At 40.7% G+C, this 21,663-nt stretch overlaps 1 protein-coding gene across 18 annotated transcripts in view; it reads right to left on the bottom strand.

Moving 5' to 3' along the window:
* Positions 1-384: 384 nt before the first annotated feature.
* Positions 385-21,663, bottom strand: part of AAK1 (AP2 associated kinase 1) — a 143,715-nt gene continuing 122,436 nt past the window's right edge. For 9 of the 18 annotated variants that reach the window (XM_030551959.1, XM_030551958.1, XM_030551963.1 and 6 more), the window contains 2 exons: positions 19,027-19,131; positions 385-7,173 (listed from right to left, as the gene is read on the bottom strand). In XM_030551959.1, the coding sequence (XP_030407819.1) occupies positions 6,032-7,173; positions 19,027-19,131 (1,247 nt within the window). In that variant the 3' untranslated portion in view covers positions 385-6,031. Of the gene's footprint in view, positions 7,174-15,309; positions 17,341-19,026; positions 19,132-21,663 lie in introns of those variants that run through there. The other 9 variants (XM_030551975.1, XM_030551968.1, XM_030551969.1 and 6 more) reach the window with 5 other exon arrangements.

Raw genomic sequence — 21,663 nt, 5'->3', positions numbered from 1 at the left:
GTTTTTGCAGTGAGGTCCTGGGATCCACCACTGCTGCTGCATGAGTGCAGATTAGCTAAACACCATGATGCAACCATAGGTTAGGCAAATCAAGATCCCTTTAAAATAACATGGGGCCTCCAGTGTGTGACCCTGCTCAGAGAGGCCATGCCAGTTCGAATTTCCTGGTCCAAAACCTAGAATCCTACCTCTCTCTTTGGTCTTTCTAGAGGCACCTGTGACCTTGCTTGTTGAGCACCATGGTACACCTGGGCGTGCAGAAATTCAACTATCAGGAAGGTTTTCTTTAAACACCAGAGTGACAAAAGAGACTAAAACCAAATGCTTTGTATCTAGCCCAGTGAAGATTTCATGTTAACAAGAAGGAACACAGAGCAGAGAAGGTGCATTTTATTCAGATAAAGGTTTTTAATAAAATGTACATAAGTTTACAGATCTAACATTTCTTCATCAAGACTCTCAGAAACATAGCAGAATCACACCTGGAGTGCAACAGGACTCCGACAGCCTGCCAGTCAGAGGTGTTTCCAACGCCATTCTGATTTCACCCAAATAAAAATGGGATTTGAATGAAGCTCTGGTCTTACAATACACAGCCTACAGTTGCACACAGATTATATTCACAGTTACCTGACATGTCCAACTCAGGCTTTCTGTGACATTAAGAGTGTCTTCCACTATCTTAGTCAATGCTTAGTGGAATCTGCCTCATTCAGATCCACTGGATATTTTCTCATCAGGCTTCCTCAGCCAGAACATAATCTACCCTCCCTATACCTGCATAAGATTATTAATTCCATTTTCTTTCTCTCTTTCTTTCTTTCTTGCGGGGAGGGGGAAGTAATCAGCGATTACCCCTCCAATTTCACAGGTGGCAAGTTTTTATTTATTCTAACCGTAGAGCATTTACAGTACATATAACAAAAACTAAAGGCCATGGTTGAGCAGGATCACCACCACAGCTGATCATAATTCAGGAATGTGTTTCAAAAGCAGAACAAGATTACACAGTGAAAATACCTAGAGCAAATATACTTTGGAGTCTTTGAGTGTTCTAAAAAGGCCTGGATTTAAATAAAAACCCAAACAATAACCAACTCTCCAACATGACAATCTTTGGTGGAAGCTGAATTAGTGTAACGGATTCCCATTTCGGGGTGATTGAAAGTCTCACAGTTATTGCGAGCCCACTCAGTATAAACTTGCTATATTAAAATGTAGCTGAAAACATGCCCCGCTACAATGTTTCGGGATTGGTTACGTGGGTTTCTTGCAAGTTTAGGATCTTGTGTGCTCCATGCATACTGTAGATTGCAGATTGAGTACACACTAGCTTCAAGAGAATAAGATTGTAAACTCAAACACTTATCACATATACCATAGTACTGAGCTGGCTGGAAGAGAGAGCAGATGCAGTTACGAGTCTCGGAAATAGAGCAATCAGATAAAGATGATGCAGGCTAATATGAAAGCAGCTCTTATGGCTACGATCATTGTAAAAATGCAAAGGGAATGAGATGCACAGAGCTGAGCTGATTGCCTGGCCTGAATTTGTGTGTGCATAAGCTTTGATTAAGCCTTTCCAAAGGAAAGAGTTTAACCAAACTCAAATTTAAATTTGCAGCCAACTGGGAAACGACACCACCACATCCACAGTTGAGAATTACAGAAGCGAAAGATTGTCACAGGACTGACTAGTATTTGTCAGCACAGCAGGATGAAATGATATTTGAGTTCTTTCTGTGCCGTGATTGCATTTGGAAAGGGGGGACAACCAGGAGCAATCTTATGTGATTTGCGGTATAACACTTGTAGTATATTTAATATCAAGGTGGGGAGGGGAGTGGGAAGAATGAGAATCAGAACAAAAATGGCCTCCCCTCATTCTACTGCTGCTATTATGAAGGGAGGAGTTTTCTCCTCCTTCCTAGAAAGTTAATTAGGAACAGCCACTGAGTTGCAGAGCTTAGAGAGAGCGCCTTGCTCTGCAATTGCTTAAGGCCAACCAGGAAGTTCACCAAGATCCTGTTTTGTGCAGATGGGCCCCTAAACGAGTGACCTTGATGGGATTTCAGGCAGGCATGGTCTGCATCGATCCAATTGTGAGACTGGAAGGGATACTATTTTCAAAAGCACCATGTAGCTTAGGAGACTACGGTCCTTGAAATTCAAGGGGTCTTGGTTGCTTCTGAAAAGGGACCTTTATCATTTTTGACCAGAGCCAAAACTGAAAACCGATTGTTTCAATTTTAATGTCTACCGGGAAGTGGTAGAAATAAGAAATTTAACAGAACTTTTTAAGTTGTGCTTATATTCAGAAAAGTGATTTAAATTGCATTTGTATTGTGTAGCTCTGTCTAGTGAACAGTAAAAAAGTCAAAGCCTTTTGAAATCAAGATTGCCAAAAAATTCAGAAGCTCCATAGTACATTCTGCCACATGAATTACAAACAGAACTTTAGATTGTATAGGGAGATCACAACTCCATTTTTTATTGGTCAGGTTGAGGTTGTCGTGCTGGCAACTTGAGAGGTGGGGGCAAGGAAAAGAGGATCTGGAAAAAAAAATCAGATTAACAGGGCAATGAGATGTAATTTTCAGAGGTTTCTGATCATAAGCAAAATTCCAGTACTTGGTAGACTGAGCAAAATGAACTCATCTGAACAGAGTGCTCCTACACACAGTTAAACTATTCACCTGTTGGGTTTACTAGCAGGATTGTTAGTTTCTTGTGCACAATTTTAACTTGCTTTTCATAAAAACTGCCAACATCCTGGTTTGAAAATTCAATCCATAACAAACCTACATAAAGAAATTGAGGAAAATACTCTCAGCTGTCAAAACTACTGTACATTTCCCATTCTCCCTTTCTATCCTGCCTGGCAGTGTAAGATAGCTAGATCTGAACTACCTGCAATTCAGGTCTTCATTATGGACACTAATTGGCAAGAAAGCAAGGAGCTGGATCCTAGCAGGAGTCTGAAGGATTTGCCAATACTTTTCCATCAGTACTTTTCACAAAAAGTCAAGCATTCCAAGTAACAGACATTAGAGCAACAGAGCTCTGTAGTATCTTTTTCAAGTCAAAAAAAATATGACACATACATTAAAAAAAAAAAAAAAAAAGGACCTAGGTTTGGGAATCCAGTTATGAGAGACAATGGATCCAGTTCTCATTCCATTTATGGTGGTGTAACTATTTCCATGGAGTGGCTCCTCATTTACACCATATTCAGTCCCATAGTATCTAGATTTCTCCTTCCTTCCTCCACTATCTCACCAAGTGAAATTAACTTCAGAGCAAAGTTCTGTGTCCAGGTTCCGCAAGTGACCATAACAGGGGATTGCAAAAGTGCAAGGACGAATCTGGGCCCGAATACTAAGCCTCATCTGTATGCCTTGTATTTCACAGTTTGACATCGCAGATGTTCCAGGCATTCCATATTCACCTATTCCAGCAGTAACGCATTTGAGAAGTTATTTTTTGTTTTTAAAAACCAACCAACCAAGCCACCCACACACAAAATATATCTTCAGTTTAGCTGGGAAAAAATGTTATTTCCATGGAACTCAGAAATGGGCCTACAGTACTTCCATTTTCTAGGATGGCTGACAGGGTCCGCTACCACCACAGAGCTACAAAATCTAACTTGAAATGTAACGGACAAGCAGCAGGAAGTTGTCCACCTTTTAAAAAAAAAAAGAGGTTCTACTTAACCTGAGCTAGGCTAACCATGTCACCAACCGCCAGCAATCTATGCTCCTTATTTTCAAGTATTCTTCCCTCCTCTACCTGAGTATTAAACACATCAGGTCAAGTTCTTTATCCTTGGTTACATTCATACAGCCCTGCTGAAGTCAGAGCTGCACCAGTCCACCAGCAAAATGTGGATCGTGTCACTGACTGCAGTATGGGTTGGGCAGGGGAAGAGGAACAGTGTTTCATTAATCCTCTCTCATTTGGTGGCAGACAAGTTTGTTCTAATTCTCTCTCCCTGGCTATGATGTTAACAGTGAGCTATAGGACTAAATGTTTTGCTTTGCATAGCAAAGATCTGCTTATATGTAGTTTCAATGTGCATTCTATGTTCCTTGAGCAGTTATTTGGGCACCTGGGAGCTCAACGTCATAGGTCTGAGTTTTTGCAAAGCAGTTTCCCATGAGACTGGAAAGTCTCATGTTTACGTGACTGGACCGGATTCTACACTCAGTTACACCAGCTTTACACTTGTGAGAGACTGCTGGATTTACAAGTCACGCCCTGATTGACATCAGTGAGAGAGGAGAACCCCCGCTACATACTCCGTTCAATAAAGCTAAAAGACAACAGTTTCTAGGAGCACGTGCCCATCTTGTAAGAAGGCAGAACCTAACACCAGTCCCATACCATCTATTGACAAACTTAAAACTTCGCCAAACCAACTCTGCCTTAAGCCTAGAGAATTCAAGGAGATGTTGCGAGTGTAACCAAGGGCAGAATTTTCCCTTCATTTTCAGTGCAAAGCTCTAGGCCATTTATTATTAAGTTATCAAATTAAATTGGGAACAAAGTCATAGCTACGCTTTTAAGAGCTGGCTCCAGAGACTACTGACGTCAACGGGACTGTGTCCATTGACTTCAAATAGGCATTGGATCAGGTCCTTAGAAAATGAGACTGTTATGGAGACCTTCCCAAGATCGCCCTCTTCTAGGATGTTCACTAGGAGAATGGCTTCTCTGGATATGCCACATGACATTTAAAAAAAAAAAAAGGACAGCACTATTAATGATCAGCAGCCAAAAGCATCTGACGTTTAGAAGTGTTTTTGGGGTGAAATAGCTTGAAAAACCACGGATTTGGCAGGGACTGGTACTTGCCATTAAATATGGATGCTCATTAATCAAGGATACTTGCCTTTTTCCTTCCTTTGCGAAAAAACACAGGAGCAGACTAACAATTCCTAAGGAGGTCAGCTGTACCCCTGTTCAGCCACCAACAGTAACACATGACAAACATCGCAATTAACTTCCACACTAAACAACTACATTTTCCTCTAAACTCAAGTGTGATACACTAACATTTTAAATTATATTATAAAATACTAAGCAACTGTCCCTTTCCTTAGTAACACAGTAAGATCATGGTATTTCTGGAGTGTAGCCAAATGTGACAGGAAGAATGTGTCTGAAAGATTGCTTTGCTGATACTTCCATACATACGTACCTATGACCTGATCATAAAGAGCTGATCCAAAGCTCATTGAAGTCTTTTCATAGACTTCAACCGGTTTTGGATCAGGCACAAAGAAAGATATACATTTTCATGTATTACACCTGCAGGCAGTGAAAATTGCCTATTACATCTGCAATGAGTGAAAACATCTTATAGGCAAGAAGGCCAACACAAGGCCTATGCAATAACTTAAAACAGGACTTCCATGGTGCGTAGGTCTCATGGTAGGACTAGTGGCATGTCTCAATTTTACTCCACATGCATAGGAGATAGAGATCTCTCTCTCCCCACACACACACACACACAGTTCATGAAGTTGCCAATCTACAGCTCCTGGCTTTGTGATGACATTGATTAACAGTTGGGAAGAGTTGTCCTTTGGTCTCTTCCAGAATTCCCCGTGGTAAGAAAAAAAAAAATCATCACAACCTTTCTACTTCAAACTCAGTTCTTCTCCAGAGCATTAGCTTGTCCTGATTGATCTGCTCTGGCATCTTAAGTGTATGCTAGTATTACTGATAATTCATTTTATCCCCAATGGATTTCTTCCCACTGAAGCCAGAAAATATAGAATTTTACTGGTTTAAATAAGCATCTAAATAGTATTGGGGAAAAATAGCAACTAAAAAAGGATGGGAAAAACGTCTAGCGCCTGGAATTCAATATCCGGAAACTATCTAACATAACTTAAAATGGTTCAACTAAATATCACTGCAACTGGAGTTTTGAACAAAAATATATATTGCTATGGTTGCTTGTTTCAACTAAGAGATTGAAGGTCCTGTGAGAAATGCACATCCTTCATTTCTCTCAGACTGTTTAAGGCTTTTGCCTTCCTGATTTGGAAGGAAAGGGTGCTGAAGCAAATGGGTCAACACTGGGTAGCTCTTTAGTCCTGGAAGACAGAGAAGCGATAGAGACAGATCCTGCGATAGCCTGTTTGTTGGTCTGAGAAACCACTTTGTATGCTGCTATGGGTTGGACTTCCAGACCCTGCCCATCTTCCGGACTGTAGTGACGGGAATACTTTGATAGAGACTGTGGACGGAAAGGCTTACTAACCATTGAACCCAAGACGGCTTCCTGGGGGAGTGCATGTCCTTGGTTTTTATCATTAGGAATGCCACCAAGATCTTTAAATGTAGCTTTGGGAGAAATGCCTTCTTGGGTTTCCACTGGTCTTATGGAATGAGACGGAAGGTTGGCTGACTGAATAAACCCTACCATGGAGTATTGAGCTCTAGATGAGACAGACAAGCCGCATGTTCCTGTATCCAAGTTTTGGAACTTGGAGTTATCTACATGTTGGGCATCACCAGTTTGACCTAGGAAAGAGGCTGGAGAGTGAGGATCCTTAGAAATGTTATAAGAAGTCAACTCTTCCAAGCTCTTCTTTTTTGTGAAAGGGGCACTTAGGAATACATCTGCCTCTTCTGGCTGCCTGACAGGCACATTGTTCTTGGAGATGAAGGGAGCTTTGGTAAAAATGTCCAACTCATCATGCACTATTCTTGAGCTTCTGAAAGGAGCTGTGGCAAAGACATCTGGCTCATGGGAAATCTCTTCGGAGTGCTGCTGAAAGGCTGTAAACAGAGCTTTCCCCATGCCCCTCTGGGAAGGCTGGGGCTTGGAATCTTCTTTGGAAGCCACAAATCTTTCCTTGAGTGTCGATTGCAACTTACTGGACTCTTCTTCTTCCTCTGAGTCCATAAGTAAAGGCCTGGACCCACTACAATCCAAGATGTCCACCTCATGGTCTGTCCCCTCCCCCTCACTGCTGTGGAAAGAACTGTTGCTTGAAGGCCCATCTCTTGCAAAGTAATCGGATTCTGAATTATGCTGAGTTTTCACTTCAAGCACCTCAGGCTGGCCTTTATACAGAGGAAGTCCATCAGTAGCAGCAGGCAGTTTACTGTGCTCAGTGGTTAGGACAGAATATACAACTTGTTCCCTCTGCAAATCTATAAGAGGAAAACAAAACAAGAGCATTACTCAAAGGGCTAGATCCATGTAGTCAAACACAAAAGAAACTTAACCACATCAGAAACGTTATGATGTTCAGATTTATCTGCCACACATGGAAAATGAGAAAAAATAAAATAAAATAAAGATCAGGCAAGGCATTCACAGCACACAAACTGGAAAAAAATTAAGCACTTCCTCACAATTAAAGACACCACAAGTACATGTTAAAAAGAGATGGAAGATGTTAGATAAGCAGACGTTCCAATTCAACATTCCCTCCTAACAATGTTCTATGAGGATCTTTTCTATAGGTCATCCACAAGAACCACAACCTACATGGGTTTTCATTTCAGAAAACTGCTGTCTAGAGTGATGTACTAGTAAATGGACAGGTCTCGGTAAAAATCAACACTGCCTATTGACATAACAGCCCCCTACATGCAAATAGCAGTAGAGCAGAATCTAGATTTTACAAATACCAATCTTACAAATGACTTCTTATATGAACCATCTTTCTGATGGGAAGGGGGAAAAAATCATAACAAAAAATGTCAGTGAAGAACAAGTTGACATCATTCACAGTCTGATGCGTTCAGTGCCTTGCCAATCACTTTGCAGTGGCTTGAAGAACAAGAAAAAAACAACAATGTGGTGCACCACACTGCAACTTATGCACTATACCTATTGCAGAGTTGAGATCTTCAATTTTACGAACTCTTGGATTTTATGAATGCCTCAATTCCAAAATTAGTTAATCAAATAGGGGTTTTCCTGTATACTGTTTGGCATTTTTTAAAGATTTAATTTTTTTCTGTGAGCCAGCTCCCAGAAATAAAAGTGGCATTGCACTTAGGGCATGTAAAACAGACACACTGACATCCCTTACTGTGAAAGTAGTAGATGTTTTAAAAGAAATAGAATTTGTTTCCTTTAGCAAGGTATCCTACAGGAATTTGTATCAAATCCAGTAATTTTCACAATGGTACTCAAGCCATTGCAAAAAACAGTCAGTTAAATTTAAACAACCCTATATAATGATTACAAATGAAATATCTAACACGATACTAATTGACTAGCTTGGTTCTAGGTGTTAGCAAGATATTACTAATAAGGAAGAAGTGGAGGCTTACTATCCTGCTGTTCTCTAGTTACAGAAGCCCAAGAGTTGGCTTGTTTTTGCCTTATGAATCACACAGACAGTTATCAGAATACAAGATATCTTACCTTCAAAGAACTATTAGCAGGTTAGAAGTATGTCATTGGACTCATGTTAGCAAGAGGATAGGAAAAAGGCACATGAAAAACTAAGCAGTATAGATTCCAGACAAAAAGATTTGGGTTTTGGTAGATTATATTCATCGAGCAATAGGACAAAAGATGCACGAATACTTCCTTTTGCTTTAAGCAAAACATCTTGCAGTTTTGCAAACTTGCATCACCACCCACCCCCACCTCCTGCATATATTAAATATGCAAACATACATACCGAACTTCAGGGCATAACAGATAATATATTACACCAATTTCTCAGTTAGAGACACAATACTCAGATAAACATCCAAATGATTGTTTATTGGGAAACTATTCAATTAAAATACATTACACTGTAAAGTAAAACACTGTAGATATAGGTGAGCATTTTATAAGATACTGTATAAAAATACTGTCTTCCTTCTCTCAAGCATATGTTGTCAGGAATGATTTAAACTTAAATACTAATCTCAGTTCGACTACCGTAACAAAAAGGTCTAATTATCCATATAGATTTTTTTCCTCCCTCCAAGAGGTTGACTATATATTTACTGAGTGCCCAAACTGGGTGCTATTGTGTGATTTTTAAAGCAACAGCTGACAAAGACCAAGACTTGCAGAAGCATTATATTGGAATATGATGTGGTACAGAATAATGAGGACCATGAGCATGTATCATCACAGATGTAACGTACATGCAAATTACGCTATAATTAAGGTTATAATGCAAGCTGTTCAATATTTCACTAGACCACTATTTCACTAGACAAATCATTTTATCAGAATTATGATTTTTCCTATGTTTTTCCTATGATTTTTCCTGTTATCTGCAGTGTTATCTGCATAATAAGCTTGTATCTATAATGATTGTGTACAGAGTATATCTATAAAAAGGTAGAGAAGAGGGAAAACAGGTTCAATCTAATTTAAGCCCCAATCAGTTAAGGACAGTAGCAGCATCCATCTGAACAGAATATGGAGACAGCACTGGATAGGTACATTGCCAAGGTTATGAAGTTAGCATAGTTTGTTCCAAGACATTCTGCTCTCTGCCCTTGTTGTTAGCTTCAGCCAGGCAAAGCAGCTGTTCTGTGGCAGCTATTCCAAACTATGGGCTGTCAGGACAGCTGCAGTTTCTGCATGTGCCCTGTGCACGGCTTTCAGCCTATGCCAGACCAGTGGCTCTGCGCTAGGCCCACATCCTGCAGAGACGCATGCAAGGGATGTGGAAGTTCTCCTGGGTAGCCACTGCACCTTCCACTCCTCAATACCTCACACGTAGGCTTAAGTTTGGACAGCCTTGTATATTCAGGAGTGAAATTCACCCCCTGCAGAAGACCAGGCCAAGGCCTCTGCATCATTTAGCGAGAGTTCAGTGCCCAAAACAGTGCTTACACTGTGCCAAGATCTTGTGCCGGCCTCTTGCACAGGGACCAGTTTCCAGGCCTATTACATAGGCTCAGGGTGAAAGTACTACAAGAAGTAGAGCATACTAAAGATTTTCAAGACAAACAAGTGTGTATAGGTGTGCCACTTGAGATGCCATGTGTTGACAGAAGTGGAGTTCTATGCAAGTGTACAGTGGTTGCCATCAGAATCTCAACATTTGCCAATGGTTATCACACCAGTACCTACGCTACCACACTTGTTTCCTATTCTAACGAAGTGCGGGAAACTTGGCTCCCCTACACCATTATGAGTTAACGTTCCTCTGATACTAGCTATTCTTTTTTAAATGGCCAGCCACTGTATTCTAGCATATTGCTATCATATGACAAAGAAAGATGAGCAGAAATGCAGCAAAGTATACAAGTTTGAGGTGCCACCTTTGCTTAGTTAGGACAACGCTGTCCAAGAGATGGGCCAGCCACCCCTCAGTGTAACTTCTGATGGTTCAATGTTTTTACAAGGTAATTAACATTTTAGTTGTGAGGGCAATATTAATAGAGAAGGACAAAGTTCAACCATCATTAATCACCAAGGGAAATTTTCCTGCATCTTTTCCTGAAGGAAGAAAGAGTGAAAATTTTGTAGCAGTACCCTAAAAAAAAAAAAAAAAAAAAAAAAAAAAAAAAAGGTGCCACAATCACTTGGCCCCACAATGGATTCAACATTGTGGAAAGATCCAGGCCCACGTTGTTCTAAATTCTTTGGTTCTCTCAGTGCATTTCGCCAACACTAAGAGAAGAGTAAAGGATTAGTTAAAAGAGTAGCTAGTGCACCAGTCCCATAACTAACAAAACTGCCAAGCTTTTTAGAAATATTTAGGTGCGTGTCCTTTTGGACAGGGGCAGTACGCCAGTGGGTTTGTTCTGACAGATATATAAAAACTATTTAAGTGAGTTAAAAAAAATAGGGAGATAGGATAAAGTTACAGGCTCTGAAGTGCTCAAGGTCTGCATGAAGGTGGTGTAAAAGTTAACAAGCAATCCTGTGACAGGAATATGAAGACAGTTATATTTGGTCCAAGCCCCAACTTTTGCCGTAGACTAGTTTGGAGGAGCATGCAATGTAAACATTAGTGCAAGTGGATCCTTTAATTTACTCCGATAGATAGTGTCCAACAATTCCCATCCTAGGTCAAAGAGAGACCAATGTGACTGATGCACTCGAGGGAAGGAGATTTCCATTTTAAAAAAGGATACCAGCCATTTCATTCTATGTTATGGGTGAAGGGTGGAAAGGACCATTCCACAAATAGCTGTGGTTATAACGTAAAGGGCAGGCTTAGTGAAACTATGACAGCGCTGCTAGCTTGGAAATCCTGCCCATTCTATTTCATGGCACCGTTTCCAATCACACTATCGGTAGGCAAGCTACAGGATGCTTGGTTGCACTTTATGAACACACAGAACATCCACAATCTTCACACATTGGTTTCTTGGCATCATCTATAGGCCCAGTTGCCAACCTCGATAAAGTTGTGCAAGAATGGAATGCACACAACCTCTCTCTGTTGGGAAATAATACTCTAACACTTTAGCATGCCAAGAAATATTAACACTGCCAATGGGCAGTTACCCTTCGGTTATCCGATCAGAAAAATGGTCCATACTTGTAAAGTTAGAATATTTCTAAGCATGCTCATGAGTAATAGTTGAAGACTTTATTTCTTACAATGTTTACATAAGATAGAACTTTGTTTAGATAATTTTCCCCCTTGTATACAATACTTGGTAGAAATTTTTAGAGTCAAACATTGTAGACCTCTATCTCAATATAACACTGTCCTCGGGAGCCAAAAAAAAAAAATCTTACCGCGTTATAGGTGAAACCGCATTATATTGAACTTGCTTTGATCCCCCGGAGTGCGCAGCTCCCCCCCCCCAAGCACTGCTTTACCGTGTTATATCCGAATTCGTGTTATATCAGGGTAGAGGTGTACTAAAGAAAACACTCCCAAAGAACATTGACTTGCTTTACCTTCTTCAGAGAGAAGGTAAATATTAAAAATATACATCCTGGGATAGATCAGGATCTGCACAATGCTGCAGTGTAGAATACTCACAATAAACAGATGTAGTTCACGTTGCTACAGTAAGTAGAGAAAAAAATTAAAAAAAAATCAACTCTGTGATAACTGCTGCTTTGAGACTTTAGTTTGCATAGATTAGCAACATATAAAACCTGTAATAACCTTAATGCTTATAATGGGTGAGAGGGAAGAGACAGCTTGTTACAAGTTAGAATATCGACTTGAAGGGTTTCTTCTTTTTATGAACATTGTGCAATAATTGCAAGCTACTAGAATAATTAACGCAAGAAAACAAAACACACACACACTGAACTGATTTGCCGTTGGCTATGAGGGCTGATCCAATACACGTTCAAGTCAATGGGAAACTTTCCATTGACTTTAAAGGACCCTGGATCAGGCCCTACAATCAGAACCTTTGAAAGAATACAGGTATTACCGGAGAGGAGGCTGCCTTTCCATGGAGTAATTCTGCTCATTTTCTCCCAAACATTTTATCTAGACAAAGCCATAAAGATCCTATCATCTGATGTTGACTGGGTAAGACTAATACAATACTTGGAACATATGGCTATTGGCTAGGTTTGTTTGTGACCTTAAAATTAAATAAATAAATAAAAAGTAATCAATGCTTCCCTTATTCACCTTCATTGAGGAGATGGTGGATTCTTTCCCTGTACTCGAATGCCCATCAAGGTTAAAAATAAGGGAGCAGTAATCATAATAAATACCTAGCTCATACATAGCACTTTTGATCTGTAGATCTCAAATCACTTTACAAAAAGAGGCCAGTACCATTTCCCCCCATTTTACACATGGAGAAGCTTAAACACAGAGGGGTGAAGTGAGTTGACCAGGGTCACTCAGCAAGCCAGTGGCAGAGCTGGGAATAGAATCCAGCTCTTCCGAGGACCAGTTCATTGCTGTATCCTCTAGGCCACACTACCCCGAAGATAATGATTTGTCTCTCCTCTGTTTGGCATCTTGTGAAGCCATTTATTCCCATGCACAGAGAGTAAAAGCAAGTATAAAACATTTTCATTAGGCAGAGTTTTATTCCCACTTCACACATGTTTAAGTTACACTAGTAGCGGAGAACAAAGCCTACTCATATTGTGTATCTGAGGAGTCTAATTGTCTCAGCTTTATCTAAAAAGAAGAAGTTTTATTCACATAGTTCAGGTTTAAAGAATGGTTTGGGATTGCTTCAGAGGAACACCCAGCTGATTTAGTATGGGGAAATCTCATTCTGGTGGAGCAGACTAGCACAAGGCCTATGCACCACTCCAGTCCTTAAAAAAATAAAATTAAAAATAAAAATTAAAATAGAGGGCTTATGTGGTGCACAAGATGTGTACACGCCCTTTGCATACAAGTGAATTTAATCCCGTGTGTGAAACAGCTGGCCTCAATCTACAAGGAACACTTCTAACCTCATTATTCCAAAACTCAGTTTTCTGCTCGGATGAAGTGGTTGTAAGATGCAGTGCCCACACTTTGATGCACAGTTGCTACATGATTAATTTGGATTGATTATCTCCATCACACATCTCTCAAAACATCCCTTCCTTTTACACCCAGATTTGCCACACCCCAAAGCTGATTTCTTATAAATTCCTTCCACAATTAAAAAAAACAACCAAACACACACACCCAGGATATTTATTTACCAAAAATGCCGCTGAAGAAAATTAATCCAAGTCATGAATGTTTGTGCTTTATTCCATGTTTGTGTCCTTCTTTTTTGAGGTCTGCAGCTTACAGGCTTCACATTTGGGGTTTGCCAGTGCACCCTCAACTTTCTAACTTCACAGGGGCCACTCATTCTCATCTGATCTTGTATTCCAGTGATGCAGCCTTTTCAAATGGCTTTACAGAAAAACTGTTTTAAGCAGAGCTAGCTTCTGGCTGGCTGTGGAGAAGGCGGAAGGGGGGTCTTCCTCACTCGTTAAAATAGGTTTTTTAAACAGCAGCAGGATCATCAGAAGTCGTCCCCTCCACACAATAGCTGGGGTTTGCTGGAACTGTCACATGCACATTGCAGTGTGTCATTATAGAGCCCAGAAGTTCTGACACAGTCACTTTTGCCACTGAAAGACACTCCCACCCATTTTGACCAATTGTTTTGTGGGGCTCAAAGTTTAACTCTTTGCCAATTTGTGCAGTAACTTGGAAATCCACAAGTAAGTCCTGCTCCTAATGCGATAACGAAGATTGCAAAGCCCTATATTTGCTATGCATCCGAAGAAGTGAGCGGTAGCCCATGAAAACTTATGCTGAAATAAATTCGTTAGACTATAAGGTGCCACAAGTACTCCTGTTCTTTTTGCGGATACAGACTAACACAGCTGCTACTCTGACACTTGAAAAGGGAGTTGCTCTGACTTTTGCATGGTGGCTACATTTGAAAGTATAAAATCCTGGTACGAGCATCCATTAAGGTACCGAGGAAACTAATGTCAAGAACTGCACTAGTGACCCAAGGACATCAGGACGTGATGGTTCTTTCATCATCGTTATATGAATCAAAAGCATGTACTAGCAGAAAAAGGAGAATCATTTGGTGTCACTTCACTCAGCATAGATTTCTACCCATTTTGGGACAACAGATGGAGGAACAAACCTTGGCGGAGATAGATAAGCATTTAACTTATCCCCCTTCTTGATTCCATCACTATAACAGAACATCTTTATGGTGGTTAGTAAACTTGTATTCTTATGCCACTCAGGGGACCAAAATTCTTTGACATAGAAACTGGATGACACTTCACTTTGTGCCTTTCCTTCTTGCTAGCAATTTTCACACTTCTTCCCAGTTGGGCAGTTTATATCATGTGAACCTAATGTTTGCAGGCTCACAGGTCTATCTCCATATTTAAAAAAAACAGCAACACTATTTCGTAGAACTTGAAAGGTCATTGAGGCCAGTCCTCTGCCTTCAAAACAGGACCAAGTATTGTGCCTGACAGATTTTTGCCCCAGATCCCTAAATGGCCCCCTCAAAGATTGAACTCACAGCCTTGGTTTTAGCAGGCCAATGCTCAAACCACTGAGCTATCCCTCCCCCATTGTAGCAATTTTTTTAAAATTAATCCCCCCAATCTCCTTTAAAGAAACGGAAGTCTTCATACGTTCGCTTGCATTTTCCCTTCCACACATCTCTTCTGTAACATTTCCTTAACAATCAGTGTCAAGTCTTTTCTTATGAGCTGGGTCTAAATCAGACACCTCTGTAAATGATTATGCTTCCATTGTATTGCATTTCCCTCCCAAATCCATGAATAGCTATAATAAAAAGAACATACACCTCTGATTATTTAATAGCATTATTCCAAAACAACCCGGTGCTTTTATAAGGTTGATTCCAGAACACTTGAACAAACTATTAGATTTAAAATCTTAAACATTCTTTAAAAGTACTTTAATTCACAGAAATCTCTTGGTTTCTAATATACAGTAGATGGTTACTTTTTTTTTTAAAATCCATTCTCTTTTCATGTATTTTCAGTATCTAGCTATACAATAACTTTCTATCTAGAGCTTTTTCATGTTCTCCAGTCCAATTTGCCTGCTTCAGGAATAACAAAAAAAATAAATAAATAAAAATAAAATTCTATTCACAATTTTACCAAGATCATTTCCATCGTTCTCTCGTGTAAAGCTTCTTCTGGAAAGTGCAGTATTACACATGTAATGATACAACACACTTAAGCAATACTTTTATTATGAAGTGTAGATTTTAAAAGAAGATTAACAGAGAACAGACAATTGATGGTTAGTCCTATTTACAGAATTTGTTAAACTAAATGTTGGTGTGTAGGGGGGAAATAGTAGGAAAACTGGAAATAGGAGATAAATGCTCAGACTTTAAATGTCTTTCCCTCTCAAGGAGAGGTCAATACATCTATACTTTAGTCATTCATACTTTCGCACATGAGAATCTGCACTTGTACTAATACAGCTACATACACATACACAAGGTTAGCAGTAAGCTAGTAATTATTCCACTACAGAGGAAGAGATCTTTTATTCAGGAAGAATTTTCAAATATATGATAGGAAGGCTGGACTTTAAGATCATAAGCCAATGAAAACAAGTTTAGCGTATCCAGTTAGTTGACGAACTAAGCATGTCAAGGTAAAAAGAAAAAGGTAAATGCCATCAAATTGTATCTAGCTTGTCAGCACTCATTTCCAACTGTTTGAGGAGAGTGCATGCTTGTTCTACAAAGACTGAAGATCTGAATAAAGTTTACAGTAACTTGTCTACTGAAAAGTGGTTCCATACTTAACTATGTTGCACTATATGTAGTTACAAGGGAAAGAGGAAAACCTAGAACAGATACGAGACATTTGACTAAAACCCAGGTTAAGAAAAAACAACTGTTGGACAATTTGGTTTGTACACAAGTTACAGCTTTTTTTTTTAAAATCTAAACACACATACATACACACACGCACACAAAAATAACAAGAAAATACATCCACTGCTCCCACATTGCCCTTTTCGGCCAACAGTTCATTCAGTATAAAGATACTACAGCCATACTCGCATGTATTTGGTTCTCAATTTTGAAATATTTCACTTGGGGTCATTTTTGTAGTGATAACATTTGGGGGTTGGTTTATTTTGGTTTGTTTTTTTTGAGAAAGCACAATCTGTTCATAAGCAGGATCATTTTAGAGGGGGTGTGGAAAACCCTCTCAATTTACATGATCACCATATTTACTGTGCAGCTCCACTGCCGCAAAACCCATATTTATTTTTCCCCCCTCTGAAGCATATATTGCCAATTTAAAAACCCATCTTCTCCTAATTTGTCTCCTACCTAGGAGATGAACAGTGCTAATGATTGTGTGTGTCCTTTCCTTTTGCCCATTTGTCGGAAATCCTCTCTTCTCCCCTCAAAGGTTAAACACATGTTAGCACTCTAGCCTAAGGAAAACGAAATATCCGTTGTGTGACATTTCTAGCAAGGATCATACATAGGCTATAATTAACTAATTCATTTACAGTTAAGCTTTCGGTGGAGCTATGTGTAAATCTCAGCAGAGTGGATAATGATGAGTAGTGTTTCCTTTAGACATATGCTAGTCAAGACAAGTGCATAAGAAACCATAGCAGATTGTACCAGGGATGAGCTGAAGGACGGACTATGAGAATAGGTGGGACAGAAATAGAATCCATTCCTGGGCTGGGGATGGGAACATAGGGGGTTGTCTCCTGCTGTTTGCAGATTTTTTTTTTAAATAAAACCCCAAAAAACCTGAAGGTTAACTCCTCTGGAAATGAAAATGTAGATAAGGTACGTTACAGAAACTGCGTCTGCTACTGGGTCACTGCTACAGGTCTATGAGCTGATCCACCAGCAGTAAAGACCTGGCTAGGTTGGGAAGACTGGATTCAGAGCTTCCACTGTTGTTTCTAGAATGCCCACCTGAAAGGGTGAGAGATAGGAATTCAGTATTGCACAGGACATACAGGTTAGTTTCAGATGTTCAAGCACAAGCAAAGAAAGAACAACCAGAGAAAGCAACTTTAAGCTGAGCTAAGCTATTCTATGTTATGGGTACTATGGTATGCAGTGTGTCAGTGGCAAGGATATTAGAGGAGACAAGGTGGGTCAGGCAATATATTTTTTATTGGACTGACTTCTCTAGGTGAAGTAGAAAAGGTAGCAGCCACTGCCAAGATTTACAAAGAATAAGGCCGTCATGGAAAAAAGTCTAACAGAGAACTTTATCAGAATCAAATCAATGGGATTCTATAGGATTTTTAATTAAAATTATACACTTCTATAAGATGGGTTAAAAATTCTACAGAAAGGATGTTGTTTTCAAGTGACAGAAGTCTAGAACAGAGGAGTAATTTCTACAAGACACCATTAAGTCATTTACAGCCATTTCATAAGCTTTAAGTGATCATGTAAAACCCCCATAGCATTTATATCATTCTCTATAGAAAGACTCCCTTTATTTAGGGTCGGCATTGCAAAAGCACTCAGCATTGGCAGACTTCTGCTTTCATTCAAGTCGGCAGTGAACCTTCCATTGACTTCACATGGGAGCAGAGCAGACTTAAACCCAGGTTGAGGGCTTTTGAAAAATTCCCCCCTAAATGCCTTAGGATTTTTCCTAATGAGGGTCCTTCTTTCAAAGCTAATATTAGTAGCAAAGCAGGCATGCAGTACACTCCATGCTATAAAAAACAGGATATATGGGAATTACAAAAGGCAAGGGTTCCACTGCCAAAGAGAGTAATGGAACACATTATAAAAATCTGTTCTTTCACCAGGAACTTCAGAAACATCTTCACTGCAGTCAGACTGCAGAAACAAGTCATATTTGACAGGAGTCATTACAAAAAGCTGCCTGCCTCTGTCCTTAAGAAGCTCATTAATTAAGCATCATTCACCTAATTTTATTTTTAAAGGGACAATGCCTCTTAATAGCTACATCCTTATATGAGGCTGAACAATGGTCTGTAGATAGGATGATAACATGAACATACAAGGCTGGAACTCATATAGACAGAAAGGCCGCGAAGTCCTAATGACTGAGGCTGGAATTTTCAAAAGTGCACATCCATGGGCACCTTACCAGTGACATCAATGGGCACTGGATCTGGGCCTTAAAAAGTAAAGTTACATCATATAATCTAGCCATGGAAATGTTTGGGTGAGTTAGTCAATACAGCCTCATGGCAGGGCATGGGATGTGTGGCTGACTCCTGGGATGACAAGATGTTTGAATTACTAAATGTTTACACACATTGTCCTGTCTCAGCAGTTCTCAACCAATGCAGCACAGTAAGCCTTCTAATTCATGACGGTGGGGCAGCCAGGCCAAATTTGAGTGGCATTGTGCCCAAGTGGTAAATAAATCCTTCTCAGTACTGTATTATCCTCCCTCATTGGGCCCGATTCTCCTCCCCGCCAAGTTGGAAAATCAGGAGTAACCTAAAAAACAATGCAGCAAGACAAACTGGCATAAGCCAGAGGAGAATTGGTCTCACTGATAACTAAGGAGATATGGTTTCCGTGTAGTTTGTGTGTACATCTTAGCATGATTGCCCAATAAACTGGTTGCCATCATGTGTGTTCTTTTAAAAAATCCTGGCTTACCTTGTGAATTTTTGGATATCAACACTGGGATAGGGTCAAACTCATCTTCTGCCACCTTTTCAGAGCCCTCAGGAACTTCAAAGCCTGATATCAGATTAGTATCTTCTGCAGTGTAAAGGGGAAACGCAGGTAAAGGAGCAAAAAGATAGCAGAAAAAGCATGTTAGAATTGCCAAAAATGTTAGGGGTTTTTTTTTGTTTGTTTTTAAGTGGTTAAAAAGCAAGAGTCTAAATAAAAAGTTGAAATAAAGTTGGTAAGTCTAAGACGATAATAGGTGAAGAGTTAAACTCAAAAGCAATAGAAACAAAAACCAAACCCAAAACATACACGCACATACTCAGCTGAGCCAATAAATGAGAACCAACATAAAATTTGGCCAACCCAATGCTTTAGCGGTTAGTACGTTTCCTAGCTATGCTAGGAACATGGGTTTGAGGTTACACTGGCACACTGCATGGCCAGTAAGGATTGGGGGGTTAGGGGTGAAGGCAAAGAGGAATGAAAATATTCTTTTGCATCTTACAGACTAACAAATTTATTTCAGCATGAGCTTTTGTGAGCTACAGCTCTGTTCTTCAGATGCAGAGAATGGAACACACAGACAGGAGATATTTATACATACAGAGAACATGAAAATTTGGAAGTATGCATACCAACAGGAAGAGTAATCAATTGAGATGAGCTATCGTCAGCAGGGGAAAAAAAACTTTTGAAGTGATAATTAAGATAACCCATAGAAGGTGTGAGGAGAACTTAACAGTCTCTGGGCTTGTCTATATCACAAAGTTGCAGCGCTGGTGAGGGGGTTACAGCGCTGCAACTTAGGAGGTGTACACATCTGCAGGGCATCACCAGCGCTGCAACTCCCTGTTTGCAGCGCTGGCCGTACTCCCGTTTTGTCTCGGGTGTAGAGGATCCAGCGCTGGTGATCCAGCGCTGGTAATCAAGTGTAGACACTTACCAGCGCTTTTCTTGACCTCCGTGGAATAAGCAGGTATCGCAGCATACCTGAGGAAGCCTCTCTGATAATCAAGCAGGTCTCCTTCCCCGGTTTGCTCTCGCGTTCCCCGAACCCCCGTGCAAGCAGGTCTCCTTCCCTGCGGTTTGCAGGGGGGTTCGGGGAACGCGAGAGCAAACCGCGGGGAAGCAGGTCTCCTTCCCCGGTTTGCTCTCGCGTTCCCCAAACCCCCGTGCAAGCAGGTCTCCTTCCCTGCGGTTTGCAGGGGGGTTCGGGGAACGCGAGAGCAAACCGCGGGGAAGCAGGTCTCCTTCCCCGGTTTGCTCTCGCGTTCCCCGAACCCCCGTGCAAGCAGGTCTCCTTCCCTGCGGTTTGCTCTTGCGTTCGCCGAACCCTCCTTGAAGCCGCCCAACAGCGCTGCAGTGTGGTCACATCTAACACCACTTGCAGCGCTGGTTGCTGTAAGTGTGGCCACTCTGCAGCGCTGGCCCTATACAGCTGTACTAATACAGCTGTAACAACCAGCGCTGCAAAATTTTAGATGTAGACATACCCTCTGTTAAGGCCTGAGTTAATTGTGTCTAATTTGCATACTAATTCGAGTTCAGCAGTCTCTCTTCAGAGTCTGTTTTTTAAGTTTTTTTGTTGCAAAAACTGACACCTTCAAGTCTGTCACTGAGTGGTTAGAGAGGTTGAAGTGTTCTCCAACTGGTTTTTGAATGTTATGATTCCTGATGTCAGATTTGTGTCCATTTATTCTTTTGTGAAGAGACTGTCCGGTTTGGCCAATGTACATGGCAGAGGGACATTGCTGGCACATGATGGCATATATCACGTTGGTAGATGTGCAGGTGAACGAACCCCTGATGGCGTGGCTGATGTGATTAGGTCCTATGATGGTGTCACTTGAATCGATATGTGGACAGAGCTGGCATGGGGCTTTGTTGCAAGGATAGGTTCCTGGGTTAGTGTTTATGTTGTATGGTGTGCGGCTGCTGGTGAGTATTTGTTTCAGGTTGGGAGGCTGTCTATAAGCGAGGACTGGCCTGTCTCCCAGGATCTGTGAGAGTGAGGGATCATCTTTAAGAATAGGTTGTAGATCTTTGATGATGCGCTGGAGAGGATTTAGTTGGGGGCTGTAGGTGATGGCTAGTGGCGTTCTGTTATTTTCTTTGTTGGGCCTGTCCTGTAGTAGGTGGCTTCTGGTACTCTTCTGGCTCTGTCAATCTGTTTTTTTACTTCAGCAGGTGGGTATTGTAGTTTTAAGAATGCTTGACAGAGATCTTGTAAGTGTTTATCTCTGTCTGAGGGATTGGAGCAAATACGATTGTATCTTAGGGCTTGGCTGTAGACAACGGATCGTGTGGTGTGTCCTGGATGGAAGCTGGCCCTATGCTACCAGCACTCCCAGCTATCTTCGAGACAGCACTGACTTCCTGAGGAAACTACAATCCATCGGTGGTCTTCCAGAAAACACCATCCTGGCCACTATGGATGTGGAAGCCCTCTACACCAATATTCCACACAAAGATGGATTACAAGCCATCAAGAATAGTATCCCCGATAACATCACAGCTAACCTAGTGGCTGAACTTTGTGACTTTGTCCTCACCCACAACTATTTCACATTTGGAGACAATATATACCTTCAAGTCAGTGGCACTGCTATGGGTACCCGC

Source organism: Gopherus evgoodei, chromosome 2 (genome assembly GCF_007399415.2).
Source record: "Gopherus evgoodei ecotype Sinaloan lineage chromosome 2, rGopEvg1_v1.p, whole genome shotgun sequence".
NCBI classification, from domain to species: Eukaryota; Metazoa; Chordata; order Testudines; family Testudinidae; genus Gopherus; species Gopherus evgoodei.
This window is presented reverse-complemented; position numbering and strand designations above follow the sequence as displayed.